Source organism: Polypterus senegalus, chromosome 10, assembly GCF_016835505.1.
Source record: "Polypterus senegalus isolate Bchr_013 chromosome 10, ASM1683550v1, whole genome shotgun sequence".
Lineage (NCBI taxonomy): Eukaryota > Metazoa > Chordata > Cladistia > Polypteriformes > Polypteridae > Polypterus > Polypterus senegalus.
Genome location: NC_053163.1, coordinates 150,080,742 through 150,100,690, shown reverse-complemented (window position 1 = coordinate 150,100,690; position 19,949 = coordinate 150,080,742). Strand labels below are relative to the sequence as shown.

The window sequence follows — 19,949 nt, the reverse complement described above, 5'->3', positions numbered from 1 at the left end:
TTTATTTGATTTCTGACTGTTATTGGTTGAAACCGAGAAAGCAAATTTCATGTTTTCTCGTGCAAACACAGCTGAATAAAAAATCTATCTATTATATGGTGCCTTTCATATCTATCTATCTATCTATCTATCTATCTATCTATCTATCTATCTATCTATCTATCTATCTATCTATCTATCTATCTATCTATCATATGGTGCCTTTCATATCTATCTATCTATCTATCTATTATATGGTTCCTTTCTTATCTATCTATCTATCTATCTATCTATCTATCTATCTATCTATCTATCTATCTATCTATCTATCTATCTTATAGTTCCTTTCTTATCTATCTATCTATCTATCTATCTATCTATCTATCTATCTATCTATCTATCTATCTATTATATGGTGCCTTTCATATCTATCTATCTATCTATCTATCTATCTATCTATCTATCTATCTATCTATCTATCTATCTATCATATAGTTCCTTTCTTATCTATCTATCTATCTATCTATCTATCTATCTATCTATCTATCTATCTATCTATCATATAGTTCCTTTCTTATCTATCTATCTATCTATCTATCTATCTATCTATCTATCTATCTATCTATCTATCTATCTATCTATCTATTATATAGTGCCTTTCATATCTATCTATCTATCTATCTATCTATCTATCTATCTATCTATCTATCTATCTATCTATCTATCTATCTATCTATTATATAGTGCCATTAACATCTATCTATCTATCTATCTATCTATCTATCTATCTATCTATCTATCTATCTATCTATCTATCTATCTATCTGTATAGTGAGAGTGTAAGGCTGTATAGTGCTTTACCTACAGTATCTATCTTATCTATCTGCTGTGATAGATGTCCGGTAAGACTTGCCGGCCCTCACCCCCAGACCGCCAGGAGGAGCTCTCCCGACAGCATGGACGTGCCCCGAGTTCCAGCAGGGCCTCATGGACTTTGTAGTTTTTATACACAGCCCTGCTGGATACCTTGGGGACCACAAGGCGTCACTGTAGCGAGGCTTGTAGACTCTTATGTGCCCTATAACGTGGAAGTGCGTCCTGGTCATGTGAACGGGAGGAGTGACGTACTTCCAGGTTGAAGAGAAAGACTTTTACCCTGACCCGGAAGTGGTAAGGACTTGTGGACTGTGGGGCAGGAACACCTCCGGGTCAGGGGGTATAAAAGGACTCTAGAAAGCCCAGACGGCAAGCTGAGCTGGGTGGTAGGAGGGCAACGCGTCTGGGAGTCGGAGGATTGGTTATTGTTATTGTACTGTGTTATTTATAAGTAGTGTAGAGTGGAGGGTGCTTTGTGCACTTTATTATAATAATAGAAATAATTATTATGGCACTTTTACCTGGTGTTTGGCGTGGTACCTGAGGGTTCAAGGGAGCGATAGCGCCGCCTACTGCTACACTGCTGTATAGCTCCTTTCACATCTGTCTAACTGTTAAACATAAAATGTATATTATGTATACATGGAATTTTTGCTAAAATCAGGTTAAAGTTAATAGTTTCATAACCATAACAAAGTCCTTTGCCAGGCCCAGAAATATTCTTCTTCTTTTCTTGGCATTTGTAGCCAACTTCTAAAGCATCTCTTGTCGCAATCCAACAGTAGTCTTCAAGCACTGCTCTACTTCAGTTCTTGCTCTGACTTCTTGGTGGGAAAGTTCTCCATGCTCATCATGCACTGCACTACAATTTTCAGGAATAAAGTCCAATTGGGAGTGAGGAAAGTGAATTTCCAAATACATGCTGCAGCCCAACTTGTGACAGGATGGCAGCAGCCTCTCTAGAATTTCATGCCGCTTTCAGCTGTCTTGTTTCCCAGGAAATCTGGACAAATGTGTTTAAAAGAGTTCCACGCAGACTTTAACTCATCACTGAGAATGTGATCGTCTTTAAGACGTTATCGTATCTGTGGTCCAATGATAATCCCTGCTTTTATTTTTGCCCCACTCAGTCTTGGAAACTTTCCTCGTTCGTAGCAGAAGCCCTGTCCCCACTTTGATGATGTTTAGAGCTATGTGGACGAGGGTAGACTCTGATTAGCTAGTAATTGTGTTCTTGTTAGGAAGCCAAATTCTGTTAGGAAGTTAGTGTCTTCTTACTCTTCTTGGTAGGCTTCTTCCAGCACTTCGCTTTACTGATGATGGACTGAAAATTTCACTCTGTACCACCGTTTCTAAGAAGTTGAGGTCAGGACTTTGGTTTCTTCACCGGAGCCTGAATCTCTTAGCTGGTATATTATTTTTTATGGATTGTGACTGCTAGAGGGTGCTCTGATTTTTGTATACAGTATAGTGAAAGGAAATCAAGAATGTTCTCTGTATTATAAATGAGTGTTTTGCATCTGTGCCACACCTAAACTGTGACCAAGGACGCTGGTCAAGCAGTGACCGTATGTGTAGTAAATGTATAATTTTGCTTATGTATTGTTTTCCTCAGATACGCCTGAGGTACATAATGACAAAGACTGAAGTGACCTCCCAAGAGGTTGTCCTGAGTCCACAAGATACCGCTGTTACAGTGACTCAGGTGCAAGGATTGAAAGGACATTTACTGTTGTGGACTCCAAACACTCTGTACTTCTCCACAGATAATGGTGAGACCCGTTACTTGTTTTTGGTTTGTTATGCAATGCTGCCAGTATCGATTCTCATCATCAAATACGCCTTTAATGGCTGATTGCTGCCTGGCCAAGCCTCCAAGTCACTGTCACCACCAAACAAATCATTCAAAAGTGTTGACTTCATGGTCACGCCCCCAGTTTGCTGTTGCCATGGAGCTGTCACTGCCAGGGTTTAGTAGTAATAGTGTGGTGCTGCCTTGGACTTGGACATGCTAGAAAAGGTCCAGAGAAGAGCGACTGGGCTGATTCCAGGGCTACAGGGGATGAGTTATGAGGAAAGATCAAAAGAGCTAAGCCAAAAGAAGATTAAGGGGTGACATGACTGAAGTGTTTAAAATTATGAAGGAAATTAGTCCAGTGGATCGAGATGGTGACTTTAAAATGTGTTCATCAAGAACACGGGGAAACAGCTGGAAACTTGTGAAGGGGAAATTCCACACAAACATTTGGAGGTTTTTCACACAGAGAACCAAAGACGCACAGAATAAGTGACCAGGTAGTCTAGATAGGAGGACTTTAAGGACATTCAGAGCTCAACTTGATGTTATTTTGGAAGACTATAGTGGAGCGGACCAGCGAGCTTTGATGGGCTGAATGGCCTGTTCTCGTCCAGACTATTCTAATGTTCTAATGTCAAATGTTTTACCTGCTTTCTACTCAAGCTCCCCATTTGCCCCCTTATCACTGTGGTTATCAATACATTTCTGACCACTGGACTTGTTGCCTCCAAACTAAACACTGCTGCGATCACACCAGTCCATAACAAGCCACATCATGATGTTAGTGATCTCTCCAACTGTAGACCCATCTCTAACACCCCATTTCTTGCTAAAATTCTTGAATGTATTATCTCTGCTCAATCATACAACCGTTTGTCTCTTCCTAGTTTGCTGGACCCATTCCAGTCTGGCTTCACTGAAACTGTTCTAGTCAGAGTTATGAATGACCTCCTTATCTTGGTTAATTCAGAGACATCCACGATCTTAGTGCTGCTTGACCTCAGGGCTGCCTTTGACATGGTCTGCCATGAACTGCTAATTGAACATATGAGAGCGAGGCTTGGACTACCTGGTACAGAGCTTAACTGGTTTAAGTCCAGTTTATCAGCCCATTCACAGTTTGTCCTCATGTATAATAATAAATCTTACTCTGTCCCAGTACACCATGGTGTTCCCTAGGTTTCTGATCTGGGGCCTATACTGTTCAGCACCCTTAGGACAAATCATAAGGAGATAGATAGATATGATATGATATTATAAAGATATTATAGTGATGGGAGAAACTATATTAAACAGACAGACAGACAGATAAATATGATATTATGGAGATATTATAGTGATGGGAGAAACTATATTAAACAGACAGACAAATAGATAGATAGATAGATAGATAGATAGATAGATAGATAGATAGATAGATAGATAGATAGATAGATAGATAGATAGATAGATAAGGCACTATATAATAGATAGATAGATAGATAGATAGATAGATAGATAGATAGATAGATAGATAGATAGATAGATAGATAGATAGATATGATATTATGGAGATATTATAGTGATGGGAGAAACTATACTATATTAGACAGACAGACAAATAGGCAGACAGATAGATAGATAGATAGATAGATAGATAGATAGATAGATAGATAGATAGATAGATAGATAGATAGATAGATAGATAGATAGATAGATAGATAGATGTGAAAAACACTATATAATACATAGAAAGATATCCATCCTTTATCCAACCCACTATATCCTAACTACAGGGTCACAAGAGTCTGCTGGAGCCAATCCCAGCTAACACAGGGCGCAAGGCAGGAACAAATCCTGGGCAGGGCGCCAACCCACTACAGGGCTCATACACCCACACACCAAGCACACACTAGGGACAATTTAGGATCGTCAATGCATCTAACCTGCATGTCTTTGAACTGTGGGAGGAAATCGGAGCACCCGGAGGAAACCCATGCAGACACGGGGAAAACATGCACTCTCCATGCAGGAAGGCGAACCCGGGTCTCCTTACTGTGAAGCAGCAGCGCTACCACTGCGCCACCATGCCACCCCAATAGATAGAGATGCAAATTTAGTTCCATGCAGGAGAGAGCGTTTCTACTTGTTGTGCTCCTCAGCTATGGGATGCCCTGCCAGCAGCCACCAGAAATATTCTGACATTTGACTGTTTTAAGGAATGACTGAAGGCCCATTTATTCTCCATAGCTTTTAAGGATTTTAACAACTTTTAAGCTTTTTTTCATTTTACTTTTTAAGTTTTCAAAATTTCTCTTTTTATTGCATGTTTTATTATCCTGCCTTGTTTGTATGTTTTACTCTAGGTTACATATTGGTTTTTTTTTATTTCATTTTGTTATTTACTGTTTATTTTATTCAATTTTTCATACTACTTTTTATAGTATGCCTTGTAACACTTTAGGTTAAGAAAAGTGCATTATAAATAAAATTTTAATAGTAATAATTATTATTATTAATACTATTATTATTATGTCTCAATATGTTCAAATATGTCTTCATGTTTTAAATGTACAACACATTTTATCTATTTACTAAGCTGTAGATAGAATATTTGTAATTTAATTAGTGTATTTGTAATGTGCTGGTATATAGAGGTGTATTTTAGGACAACATGTTTAAATTTCATGGATTCCTCTGATTTTTTTTTTCTTTATTCTTTTAATAGGACAAGTCTTGACAAAACTTAATTTCCAGGCCAGCGGCACCACTATTCAGATGCTTGCCACAAGTACGACCAAAAGATTTTGTATTTTTGTCTCTCTCTAAAATGAAAGGAGTAGTAGTGTTTTGGGTTAGTAACGGAGGAGGCACCTCTGAATATGTTGGTGGAAAGATGGCCACCACTTGAGTTAATGGTTTCTTTTGATAGTTGGCTTCTACATGTTGGCTTATTTTTTTCTTGAATAGTAACATCTGCTGTTTTTGCCATCTAAGGTTATTTGATCTAATTTCAAGACAGATGAGGTCTAGTCCACTCTTAGTTACAGCATGTCATATTCAAGGAGACAATGGGGACAATATAAACAGTTGCGGACCGACACAGGAAGGTCACAAACAAAACACTGGTGCCGCATTGAAACAGCAATGTACTCCTCTCTCTCGCTTCAGTCATATGGCTGGTGAGCGGGGCACATCAGCAGGGGTTGTGAGCACATTCAACGCTGGTCAGTAGTAAGCAAGCAGGCTAACCTCCTTTTGTGGAGATTTAGATGTTTCGGTCTCTGGCCTGTTTTTCTTCACTGAATTAGCACCGCCGACCACATACCAGGTCTTGATGTCAGCTTTGAGACTCTCCCTCCGCTGCCTCTACAATCTGGCTCATCCTTTGCCTGTGAATTTTTACCACCGGCTGTGCTTCTCACAGCTCACTTGGGGTCAGTGGCTACTCAATTTACCAAACTTTTCCCCAGCTCCTTGAGCCTGAAGCACTGCTGGCTTCCATGCAACCAGACCAATGGGCCATAGCAGATAGAGAAGCAGTGGTGGAGCTGCAGAGGTAGAAGCCTCTCAGCTGTCATTCCCCTCTGTACAGGTTTAAGCCTCAAGACTCTCCAGCAACTCCTCCAAAGAGCCACGCAGGTCCATTTTAGGTTTCCAAGACACTCGGCGCTCTGCTAAGACAGACTGTAAGTCTTCTCATCCTACTTCTGACACCAGGGCTTCAATGAATGGATTTTCTGCTGCTTGATATGGCTCTGTGAGGTGGCTCGCTATCCTTAAAAGGACTGCTCGCCTTCTTGCCACAATAGTTTGAAAAGTGTGTGGCTTTGCAGGCTTGCCATTTATATAGGTGCCCCTGCCACTGGTGATGTAATGCCAGCTCATATTTGGGTGGCTCATCTCTGGCTAATGTAACTTGTCAGTGCCGTTACGATATATTACTTAAGAATTTAGGCTGATTTTTCTCTAGAGCTTTCTAGGTGGGTTCTTCACATTTATATTTTTTTTCCTGAATGTGATGATTACAGTGCCACATTATTTTATTTTTCGTTCGGATGCCTCCAGGTTGTTATTCTAATTACCAGTGCACGGCTCCCACTTGCCATGTAGCACAACACTCCACCTCGTGTCATCTGAGTGACAATTTAAATCAGATGCAAAGATTCAATCAGTGTCCGTGATTGGGAAAACAAAACTCCATCAAATGAAACGCGAATTCTTTCTGTAGTTTCTGGTTTACGATTCTACCATTTCTCTATCTGACATTGATTCCTGGTTTTTACGATTAGGCTTTGGTGTTTAAAGCCTGGTCTTGACGGTTTTGACTCCTTTTTGGTTTGAGTGATGTTTCATCTCGTGGTCCTCTTCAGAAAATCGTCATATTTAGTTGTGAGTTTGATACTGAACACTTGTGATGGGCGACTCATGAAAAACTTCATTCTTTTCAAACAACTCTTTTCAGTGAGCCATATGAATTGATCTGCGAGCACAAACAAACTGATTAAGCGGAAGGTAACAAGAGTGCTCTAGCGCATGCATGATGCCATCAGTGTATTTTGTTTCACAGTAAGACTTTTAACGCACATGTGGGGGACCGTCTGATTGATGATTCTCGTTTACCTCGGCTTAGGATTCCGATGAGGTTGAGCTGAATCATTACCAGAGAATGAGAACTCTGTCAGTGATGATTCTCCCATTTGTCATACAAATACAATACAACAACAACACGTAATAGATTGTAACAAATGTTTTATGGTACAATTTGTTATTGGAATTGGTTTAAACAGAATATATAAACTGTCACACACGTGTAAGTAGGAGTCAACTAAAGGGCCTGAATAATGGCAATTCCATGACCGACCAGGGAGGTGATGGGGTACACTAACTGTCTTTCTCAATCCCTTGCAGACCATTCTCAGGAAATCACACAGGGTTCTGGTGCCTTTGATGACATCACTTCCGCTTTCGTCACCGTTGATGACGTCAATTCCAGTTCCGCCTCCGATGATGTCACTTCCGGTTCTGCATCTGATGATGACACTTCCACTTCCGGCCCCGATGATGTCATTCACTACACTGGCCTTTAAAGCCACCATTTTGAATCAATATTGCAGTTCTGTTTTAGACAAAGTCGAGTGAACAACTCACAACCTTTTTGCAGCCAAGGCACATTATACAGGTGGCTGCCCCAAACCTTAGTGATGTCTAAGTGTCGTTCTTGTTACAAAACACAATATTAAATTATCTAGGGGGCTCTGCCCCCTGCTCACTTTGCTCGCCAACCCCCGGGTTTTGTTAACCGGATATACAATTTAAGGAGATTGTTATTCTCATGGGAATTGTTACATATGCATTATTTTCACTTTTACTTTAAAACTTCAGTTAAAACAATATTTGGAATTAACTTTTTTGTCAATATCGTATTGAATTTTGGTTCCGTGTTTGGACTTACATCGTGACAATGAGTGAATTTTCTTTATTTCTCTCTAATAAATAAACCGACTTTTTCGGATGTTTGTCCCAGTGATTTGTTAATTGTCATAGCAAAAGCTAATCTAACGAGAAACTGTAAACGTTTTAATACGAATGGCATATCAATAGCTCCTTTGGTGTCTAATGTTATTTGCAGAATATGTACTACATTACCATTCTTATCGCCTGTTAAAATTTTACAGGTCAGAATTGTTCGACCAATTTTGAATATAATTAATCTTATGTTATTGTGTAGTCCATCACTCATACATAAATTACACAATAATATTACGATACATCCTTCTTTCAACAATAATTCAGCTGGTGGAAGACCAGAATGTGTTAACGCTTGTAGATATTCTTCGTGATATTGTAAGTTGATGTTTTCATCTTCTACACCATCACCACCAACTGCTTCAGCAGAGTCTATTGACATGCATTTAACCAATTTGCCGTGTAACCGATCAACAATTTTCACGTTAATTCATTTGACTTCATCATTTCTTGCTACAATATTTAGACAAATGGGTGATTCTAAACTGGATCTTCATAAGTGTGTGTGTGTGTTCATAAGTAATCCCTTTAATGGATTGGTGACTGTCCAGGTTGTTAACTATTGCGTGACTTGAAAGAATCTCATGGTAAAAGTCTCCGTCTCATGGGATTTCCTCCCAAAAAGTCTCTTCAAAAAGTCACGTCTATCAGCAAGTTAAGTATACAATATATTTCACATAATAATGTATGAATTATTAAGTTATATATATTTTTGATGTGATCAAAGGAGACAAGGACTCTCCCACATCGAATGCTGTTGATGATGTAAACGAATCAAAAGAATTCATTCACTAAATTTGGTAGTTCAAAAGAACTGAATCAGTATAAGTGAATTGAAATACTGAACACTGACTTGTAGACTTTGGTCCTCTTAAATGGGATTTCCGAGGATGAAGAAGAAATTAAGTTACTGTTTGTTTTCTTCCGGTCTAGAGGAAAACATAGTCAACACCCTAATCTTCAATGCCACTGTACTGTACCTCCGTGGAGCTCTGATGATGCTTCTACATAGCGTGTGTGATAACAGATATTTAAAATCATAATTTAGGGGTGTGTTTTCTTCTCTGACCCCCAGATTTAAATTTTCTAAAAGAGAGCCACTTTGAATGTGTCTGCATGTGACTGCCTGATATTTCACAATTTAAGTATTACATTTTCTTCATTTTGCAGATGATTTTGGTGAAATTTGCAATCCTGCTGCGTAACAAGCTGGTCATCTATGGACACATCAGTCTGAACCCTGACACTATTCAGGTGAGTTATCCCAGAACTGTGTCTACTGATCCCAGTCCTCCTACCAGCAATGATCTCCAGCTTCATCTTTCTATGTGTCTGTCCTGTGTTATTTGTGAAGATCGGGCTCCTTTTAAATCTTTCCTGGAATTTTTATACACCCCTTTTGAAAACAGGTGGTGTGGACAAATGCAGATTATTACTCTGCATTCTGACACACAACAGGCAACTCATTTATTAATCTGCTCCCTAAGATCCAGAGGTTGTTCCCAACGGTTTCTTAGACAATATTCAGGAAGAAGTGAGATTAAACCATTCTCAATATGTTAAAAAAGTACACACCCAGTATAATCAAAAAACAAGGGCGCCCAGAGGCATGACCACTTGGGGGCTGGGGTGGGCACTGCCCCCAGAGACAAGCCTTGCCCACCCTGCGAAATGCTCTGTCTGTCCAATGAAAACTCTGGGGAAGAATAACATTTGATTTTCAAAACTGAGTTGCTTTCCAATTGGCCCGTTTGAATTTGGGGTGTCTCCTTCAGTGCCTCCTCCACTAGACAGGTACCGTGCTGCAGTGCTCACAGTTCACTTCGCAGCACATTTTGCAGCACGTCTTGAAACTGTTGACCGCATTCTTTAATTAAAACAGCATATACGTTCCATTCTTCTTTTATTTTCTGGTTGGTAACACCAAAGGCTATGCATAGGTGGCTTATTAAAAGGCAGACATCTTCAACCTCTGTCCCTCGGCAAGCTGCTGGCTCCACGGTCGAGCCCAGCACCGCTGCTACCAACACGGAGCAGAGCGCACCCACGTCGGAAACTGAAACTCCAAAAGATGTAGATGAGCCTACACAATCCTCCAGCTCTACGCCCGTGTCGGGTACTCCAAACCTCTGCCTTCAACAAAATATACAGTCCGGTGTGCCTGACTTAAATATGCATAGCCCATCCCAGCCCATTTTAATTAATTACTCCAAGCGCGCATTCGGAAAGGCACTCATATGTTTTAGTGCAAGCTGGTATCAGTCTCAACCATGGCTTGAATATTCTGTTGTCCGTGATGCCAGCTTTTGCTTTGCCTACTGCATATTTAATGGTTACAACTTGGACTGCAAGGGCATATTCACCAAACACGGCTACACTAATTGGAAAAAAGCTTTAGAAAAAGACGGTGGCGGCTTCCACAAACACGCGTCTAGTATCCCGGGAGAACATGCAAACTCCACGCTGGGAGGACCCAGGAAGCGAACCCAGGTCTCCCAACTGCGCGGCAGCGGCGCTACCCATTGCACCACCCTTTAGCTCGCATATGTTGTATACATTTGACTTTATTGATATTTACCTTGCAGATGTAGTTCTTTGTTCACAAAAAATAATACAAGTTCTATTGCCTCTGTTAATTTTATGGAACAATGGGTTATGATTTATGCCACAATTTTTGCTTTTATATGTTATATAAAACTATGTTGTTATTATTATTATTTGACCCCCCTACAAAAATGGGGATGGATGGGTATTTTTTGCCCCCCCCCCGACAAGCCAAATGCCCACCCACACATGATGTTCTGGTCACACATCTGACGGGCGCCTCAGCTCCCACTCTTGGATTATTTTTTCTATACCGGATCTGTCATTATTGACTCTTAATAATTCTTTTTCTTCTTCTTCTTTTTCTCTGCTAGGGGGCTTTGCTCGCTACTCGCTTTGCTCGCTAACCCCCTGGCCACTTTGTGTCTCTGCCTCTCGCGTTGTGAAGAGTGGGGCTGAACGCACGCTAAGGAGATGCAGTCGCCCCTCCAAAACCCCCTCTTAAACAGTGATACAATGGGAAACACAAACATTTTTTTTACCTCCTCTATGCTCAATGAGCTGGCCTGCTACTGCTGCTTGTGCCATGCTGCGTGATCTGCATGTCACACAGCGCATTGCACATTTAAATGCCTATACAGCAGCTGTTCTTTTATCTCACTACCTTGTCTCGCGGGACATTACAGTGTCTCCGAGAAAATCACGTCTTGACCCAGGATTTTTTTTACTATAATATAGAGATATAAATATGTGCCCTGCAGTAGGCTGGTGCACTGCCCGGGGGTTTGTTTCCTGCCTTGTGCCCTGTGTTGGCTGGGACTGGCTCCAGCAGACCCCCGTGACCCAGTGTTAGGGGACAGGGGGTTTGATAATTGATGGATAGATGGATATAAATATGTATATACCAGTAGCGGTGCACTGCACAATATCATGCAGTGAATACACTTGACTTGAGCATTCCTAGTCTTCATCCTCTTTCTCTGTACGTTTATCATTTTTTTGCTCAGAGGTTGATGTGCTTGCTGCTTCCTGAGCAGCTCTTCTTTTCTCCATCCCAGCGGCCCACTTGTCATCTTTCTCGGCATCTTTTCACATTAAAACCGATTGTCAGGGTTTGTGTTGTAATTACTTAGTATGTTTTCCTTAATTTTTCACTTATGCTGGCGCTTAAGTCTTCAATCTGCCTCAAGAATGATTTAAGATATGAAGAGGTAGGGGAAGGTGGTAGGGATGAGAACGGCGCTTATACGCCCTGCTGGCCGGCTTTCAAGAGTTGATTCTACAATAAAATAAAAATAAAAAGAGACACAACCAAGGTGGCCAATCATCCCCCTGATAGCGGATAGTGTCTGTCACATAGTATACAGTGGGTACGTAAAGTATTCAGACCCCCTTCAATTTTTCACTCTTTGTTATATTGCAGCCATTTGCTAAAATCATTTAAATTAATTTTTTCCTCATTAATGTACACACAGCACCCCATATTGACAGACAAAAAAAGAATTTTTGAAATTGTTGCAGATTTATTAAAAAAGAAAAACTGAAATATCACATGGTCCTAAGTATTCAGACCCTTTGCTGTGACACTCATATTTAACTCAGGTGCTTTCCATTTCTTCTGATCATCCTTGAGATCACCTTCATTTGAGTCCAGCTGTGTTTGATTATACTGATTGGACTTGATTAGGAAAGCCACACACCTGTCTATATAAGACCTTACAGCTCACAATGCATGTCAGAGCAAATGAGAATCATGAGGTCAAAGGAACTGCCTGAAGAGCTCAGAGACAGAATTGTGGCAAGGCACAGATCTGGCCAAGGTTACAAAAATTTCTGCTGCACTTAAGGTTCCCAAGAGCACAGTGGCCTCCATAATCCTTAAATGGAAGACGTTTGGGACGACCAGAACCCTTCCTAGAGCTGGCCGTCCGGCCAAGCTGAGCTACCGGGGGAGAAGAGCCTTGGTGAGAGAGGTAAAGAAGAACCCAAAGATCACTTTGGCTGAGCTCCAGAGATGCAGTCAGGAGATGGGAGAAAGTTGTAGAAAGTCAACCATCACTGCAGCCCTCCACCAGTCAGGGCTTTATGGCAGAGTGGCCTGTCGGAAGCCTCTCCTCAGTGCAAGACACATGACAGCCCGCATGGAGTTTGCTAAAAGACACCTGAAGGACTCTGAGATGGTGAGAAATAAGATTCTCTGGTCTGATGAGACCAAGATAGAACTTTTTGGCCTTAATTCTAAGCGGTATGTGTGGAGACAACCAGGCACTGCTCATCACTTGTCCAATACAGTCCCCACAGTGAAGCATGGCGGTGGCAGCATCATGCTGTGGGGTGTTTTTCAGCTGCAGGGACAGGACGACTGGTTGCAATCGAGGGAAAGATGAATGCGCCAAGTACAGGGATATCCTGGACAAAAACCTTCTCCAGAGTGCTAAGGACCTCAGACTGGGCCGAAGGTTTACCTTCCAACAAGACAATGACCCTAAGCACACAGCTAAAATAACGAAGGAGTGGCTTCACAACAACTCTGTGACTGTTCTTGAATGGCCCAGCCAGAGCCCTGACTTAAACCCAATTGAGCATCTCTGGAGAGACCTAAAAATGGCTGTCCACCAACGTTTACCATCCAACCTGACAGAACTGGAGAGGATCTGCAAGGAGGAATGGCAGAGGATCCCCAAATCCAGGTGTGAAAAACTTGTTGCATCTTTCCCAAGAAGACTCATGGCTGTATTAGCTCAAAAGGGTGCTTCTACTAAATACTGAGCAAAGGGTCTGAATACTTAGGACCATGTGATATTTCAGTTTTTCTTTTTAATAAATCTGCAACAATTTCAAAAATTCTTTTTTTGTCTGTCAATATGGGGTGCTGTGTGTACATTAATGAGGGAAAAATTAATTTAAATGATTTTAGCAAATGGCTGCAATATAACAAAGAGTGAAAAATTGAAGGGGGTCTGAATACTTTCCGTACCCACTGTATGTGTACCAAATTTCAGATCAATTGTTCAAAATGTTTGTGAGCTACAGGTGATTTAAAATCCTGGACAGACAAACGAACAGCCATGGTAGCATATTATATGAGAAGATATATTTATTTTTCTTTGCTGTAAATAACTAAAATGCATTTATCATTGTGAATAATAAAATATCAGCTTCAGCCCTTAAGCATAAGAGCAGAAGGTAAAGTATGAAAACTTGAGCACAAACTCCACAGGTAATAAAGTTGAGCTTCTTTTTACAATTACCTAGTCACCCGCTTTGGCAATTCAAACCAGGGTGCAACTGGGTGCAGTAAAGACAGCTCCACAAAAAAATGAGAAATGTGGGTCATCCCATTTAATGTTTTCCAAGTTTTCCAGGTCCTTGGGTGTACTAGCCTCTCCAAATATATCTACTGGTTAGCCTCCGATGCTTCGTCAGTTTGACAGGAGCTCCTTTCCGGCAGGAGAGTGTACCAGAAAGGGGCGGAGTCAGTTGCTCATCTCTGCGGAGAGAGAGAGATGACATTGTTAGAACTGGCGCCCCCTCTCATTCTGAAGTATTATTACATGCCTTGACAAAGCCTGTATGAAGATCCTCTGATGCGCATGTGTGATAACGTGTTCCCATTAGCTGTGTCCTTAAATAAAGCTTTTCAGGAGAAGATGTGCCCTTGATTGGAGATTTATTTTAGTAACATATTGCATCCTTTAGGGAGTGTCAGGCCACCCGCAGTCACCTCTTAAGCACTTGCTTATGTTTTTGTAAGTAGCTTATGTTCTTATCTAAGCCATTCTGTGTTGTGGGTCTAAGTAATGGCGCAGCATCATGAGTGCCCCTACACATCACACCACAAGTCAGCTAGGCACTGCGAAGTGGATCTAAATTGAGGCCCTAAGACTTTCAGCTTTTTGGACCTTAGGGATTAAACTTCTACCTCTTTCGGTTATGGCACTTGGAACGGTGGAGGTTTCTCAAAGTTAGGGTTACCAGACATCCGGAAAAAGGAGGACATGTTTTCTTTTTTCAGCATTGTGTCCTCCGTCACAGGTGAAAATGTTATTGGCTGATATCACACGCTATCATCTCTGTGTTTTCGCCACAGTTGTTCGTACTTGTTATACAGGGTGGTGTAGGGAAGCAGGAAATTTTCAATTGATGTTCAATGCACGAATAAAAAACACATTACAAAATACATTGAATGATGAAATGTATTATGCATGAAATGCAAATAATGATGGTAATCAATCAGTATTCATTTTATGTTTTGAAAAAAACATCACAAAGGTGTTTTCAATTTCTCCGCACACATTCTGACAGCCTGTTATGGAAATTCTGCATTGCTCGAGGTAACATGTCAGGAGGAATGCCAGCGATTTCCTCTTCAATCCTCCTTTTTAGTTCAGCAATGGTTGCAGGACGTGTGCACAGTGTTATCTGGGGATCTCAAATGCCCAGGAATTGTCAGCATTGTGTAAAATGACGCGCCTTACAAACAGTCGGCGAATCGCTGCCATCGATCAGGCCCGAGGGGAGGGGGGTGCAGCCAGTACATCACTCTGGGGCCTGTTAAGCTCAAGGGGGCCCATTAAGCCCAATGCGTCCCATAATTTCTATTATAATTTGAACATTTATTTTTTTAGTTCAGTTAATTTTTATTGTGTTTTTTTTTTGATTTTGCAAGTCTGTTTAGTTTCAAAATTAAAAAGGCACGTGGGTCACAGGGCACTTAGCAGCAGTCAACAGTTTACGATGTAAGAGACATTCATGAAGGCCGCCCTGGGAGAGAAGTCACGTGGTCTACGAGGGTATTTCCTGATTGGTGGGAAGTGACGAGGAGGAGGGGATTCCGGGCGCAGTGAGAAAGAAGTCATCAGCCAGCTAACAAGTACATCACGTAGTCGTCGCGTTCTGAGACACGAGGGCCTACACACCTTCTTTGCACTTGGGCCCGGATTTTCTCTCGGTGGCCCTGCCATCGATATGCAAAGTAGCTCCATCTGGGGACTTCTCTTTTAAGGCTGAACTGGTTTCTTCGAAATTACGCACCCATGTTGTAATTGCATGAGCAGAGGGGATACGATCATGACGTCCTAACTGGTAATGACGCTGAAATTCCCTTTGTGCAGCAGTCAAACTATCACCATTCTTATAAAAGGCTTTCACAGCGAACGCTCATTGCACCCTCCTCCTCTGCTCCATTATTACTAATGGCGAGGGTTCAAAATGAGGTTGCGTTGGTCCCAAACAACTGCTGACACCCCAGGGTCGCCAACACCTAGTTCCACAATTTCCCATTTCCCTGCACCTCTCTATACAAATATGCAGTTTTATTTTATCTAAAAATGTCGTCCAGAAGTAACACTAACAAGAAGAAATGCAAATTCTCGGACAACATGAAAATGAAGTATCCGTGCTTTGGTGAAGGACGCACTGAATGCGAAGCAAAATGCTTGGTTTGTGATTCTTACGTGTCCGATACAAACAAGGGTACCTTTTCTGACCTGTCAGATTAGTTGTTTTTAAAGCTTTCATTCATACTGTGTGTCATTAATAGAACATGATGCGTTCTTCTTTGTCCTCCTTTATGACCTTCGGTGCCCTCCTTTGGGTTCGCAGGTATCTGGTAACCATACTCAAAGATATCTGCCATGGAAGTGATTTCTTTATTCTGATGCTAATAACCAATAAATATTGTTCCCAGCTGCAAGATCAGCCAGATATCCAAGATGGGTCAGTAATAATGTTCACCCCGTCAAGAGATCTCCTGATCATCAAAGCCATTTCTTCACCTGTGGATAACGTTGTGGATTTCTTGCACTGCCCTATCATAATTGACCAGAGTATTGGAAAGGGAAATGCTTCTGACGTCTGTCTGGTAAGTGATGAGGACGAATCACCAAATTGAGACAAGACTATGTAATGTTTGTTTGAATAATCTTGGCTCAAGGGACTTTTGTGTGTTTTGATAAAGTACTGTCGTTGCCCTCCACCCTGCTGATTTATGCATATTTTACACAATGAATGGCCTCAAAGCTTTAAAGAATGGGAACCTGAGTGAACGAACACTGTGACGCTCTGTGCCCACAGCCATGGCCATCACCAATTCATCAGTAGTTCATAACCAAAGATGGAATTGGGCAAGTGAGGATACAACAAGAAGATTAACACTAGAATTACCAAAGTTTACGAAAAAACTTGTAAATCCGGCCCACCTTAAATCCGCTCGCACCTCTCTGTCAGCGTCTTTTGTCTTGTAAATGTGTCGATAAGCCCAAGCAGCAAGCAGCCTACTATCCCATCCTCCCACCGCCACAGAAAATGCAGAAACCTGTCCCCAAGCCTTGTTTATCAGGGAGTCAGGTACCTGTATAGGCTAAAAAAATAAATTATTTGGAACACGTGCATTTCACGTGTCTTCCGTGTCTACAAAGATCTATGTAAGTGTAGGATGACAGAAATGATGAACACATACTTAAAAGACAAACTTTTTCCATGTTTTAGTATTAATAATAAAATTTTGACATGAAGTAAAGTATATAATGTGTGAAGACTGAAATCCAAATATCAAGTAAGCACTTTCACAAAAGGTACAAATATAACAGAACAAATGCACTTTATTTCCAAGACTATAATCGAAGTTAGTGTGGCTTATTATTGTGACTTCTTTGGTAGTACAGCGGTAAGAACTGCTGACTCCTATTCAAAGGGTTGCTGGTTTGATCCTTCCTGCTTCTCAACATAAACGTTTTGAGTAGTGAGCTGCTTTTATTGTTACTATTATACAATAAAAACATACATCCATCCATTATTCAATCCGCTATATCCAAACTACAGGGTCACAGGGGTCTTCTGGAGCCAATTCCAGCCAACACAGGGTGCAAGGCAGGAAACAAACCCCGGGAAGGGGCCGCCAGCCCACCAGAGAAAAACATAGATTTGATTTATAAATGTATGTTACTTGTAAAGGTTAGCATTTTTTATTCAGTTTTATTCTCTCAATCGTGTTCACGCTCGCCCCGATCTGACACTGCTGTTTTCAAATAAAGACGAGCTATAAGAGAGGTGAACTCAGATCGGAGAAAGGGAACAAAAGCCCTCTCCGCAAGAAATGTCCACTCACACATAAGAACAATGCAGCTGCACCAGACGTAAAGATGAAAGATGGCACTGTTTGGATACAGGACGAGGTCCGCTGTCATCCTGCCAATCAATCTGCCCCACACCTGTCCTCCAAAGAAACAGCACGGCTTACAGAGCTTGCCAACGTATCGTGCACACTCCTGTTTGTGATTATATTTTGTGATGGTCTTTACATAAGAAACATTTATATGTTACTTACACTATATAAAAGCCAAATCAGATGTTATTTACCTTGACTTATTTACTTATTTTCCAACAGCGTAAAGTTCCAAGTAGACTCCAGAGCTTCCTGTGTTTGATCGACAAGGGCATACTCACAAATTACACGTGTAATGCCACGAAAAAATGCCTGCTGACACTTTAGTAGGTGAGCAATGGTCCGAGAATGCAGTCAGACTTCTTTTTGGGCACATACACCGTCCACATCTAAACACTAGCGTGGAGAGTGGCCAACCACAAACACAGCTTTTATTTAGATGTGGGAAACACTTCCCCTTTGTTTCCCACCTGCACAACACAGTACAGCAAAGCACCAACAGACAAATACACACAGCGCTTTTCTTCTCTTCTTTCTCTTCCTCTCTCTGCCTCGTTCACCTCCACTCCTCCTCCAGCAGGCTTCATCCTCCTCCTCCTTCTCCTCCTGAGTCTGGCTCCCCGAATGAAGGCAGGCGGCTCCTTTCATGCTGCACTCAGGAGTACTCCAGGTGGCTCGCTAGTGAGGTCCAGAAACACTCTCAGGTGTAGCAGAAACCCAACAAACTAAGGTTCTGCAGCTCCCCCTGGCTGCCTCTACACAGCCTAGCAGAGCTGTGCCAAACTCCATCTCCCATGGAGCCCTTTGGAACTCCAAGGTCCCGCTGCAGTCTGGTACTGTGCATATCTGCTCCCCCGGTCCTTCCTTTAAGAAGGCTTGCAGGCCAGGTAAGGGCCCTGGCCGTCCATCACACTGTATAAAAAACATCTGTCTGTCTGTCTGTTCCCTATAACATCCTACACCCTTTCATCAATGAGGACCAAATTTGCATAGTTGCTCTCTAGGGCCATTTGGACGAGACGGACTACTTTGGAACCAAACATTTTGACTCCTAGGGGGGCTGTTCCCAGTGTTTGTTTTTTTTTCCCCTGTGGTTTACAGTTTTCACACCAGTGCCACCTACTGGCTCAGAGCAAGTAAAACATCAGAACGGACTGAAGCCAAACTAGCAGACTAAGTGACCAGAGCTTACATGGGCAACACCATATGCTACTCCTGTCTACTGCAGTATATCACACACAGCTGTGCGTATTCAAACTACCCATAAGCCATCGCGGAACATGTATCATTACGTCAGCTTCTACCCGTAATTTTCACTTTTCCTTTATTTTTTCATCCAGTTCAAAATAGGCCAAAAAACATGCATTTTTTGCTAAAATTGTACTTCTAATTTTACTTCCAGAAATATCAGAGCACATCATAAAAAGGAAATGTGTTCCCATAATACCATCCATCCATCCATTTTCCAACCCGCTGAATCCGAACACAGGGTCACGGGGGTCTGCTGGAGCCAATCCCAGCCAACACAGGGCACAAGGCAGGAACCAATCCCAGGCAGGGTGCCAACCCACCGCAGTCCCATAATACCGTGCCTTTCAATTAAAAATAAGACTCTGGACCAGGGTGGGCAAAGTCATTCCTGGAGGTTCGCAGTGGCTGCAGGTTTTTGTTCCACCCCAGTTGCTTAATAAGAAGCCCTTATTGCTCAAGTAAAGTTGTCTCGCTCGTTACGATTTTGATCCCTTATTGCTTATTTTAGTCTTAAACAGCTGTATTCTCGTTTTTTAATTGCTTCTAATTAGCAATAACATGCAAATGACAAAAGAGAGCAGCATTTCTCCATTTCGCTTGTTTCCATTTACACCTGTGTGTGTATTTATCGTGCACTATTGGATTTGATTAAATACTTGAAAGGAAAGTGAAGAGAAAAAAGGTGAAGGACTGAGAATTACTCATCTGTTTTAGACTTCAAATCATTTGGATGATATCCTTAGAAAGGGGAAGAAAATCTAGGATATGAGAATGACAGGACATGGCAGAGTTAAAGCAATAACAAGACATGAAATTAAATTATTGGCA

At 41.5% G+C, this 19,949-nt stretch overlaps 1 protein-coding gene across 1 annotated transcript in view; it reads left to right on the top strand.

The window, feature by feature from the left end:
• Window positions 1-2,474: 2,474 nt before the first annotated feature.
• LOC120537828 (cation channel sperm-associated protein subunit delta-like) overlaps window positions 2,475-19,949 on the top strand; it is a 51,743-nt gene continuing 34,268 nt past the window's right edge. The window contains exons 1-4 of the mRNA XM_039767054.1: window positions 2,475-2,627; window positions 5,361-5,423; window positions 9,332-9,415; window positions 16,395-16,568. Of these exons, the coding sequence (XP_039622988.1) occupies window positions 9,332-9,415; window positions 16,395-16,568 (258 nt within the window). The 5' untranslated portion in view covers window positions 2,475-2,627; window positions 5,361-5,423. The remainder of the gene's footprint in view (window positions 2,628-5,360; window positions 5,424-9,331; window positions 9,416-16,394; window positions 16,569-19,949) is intronic.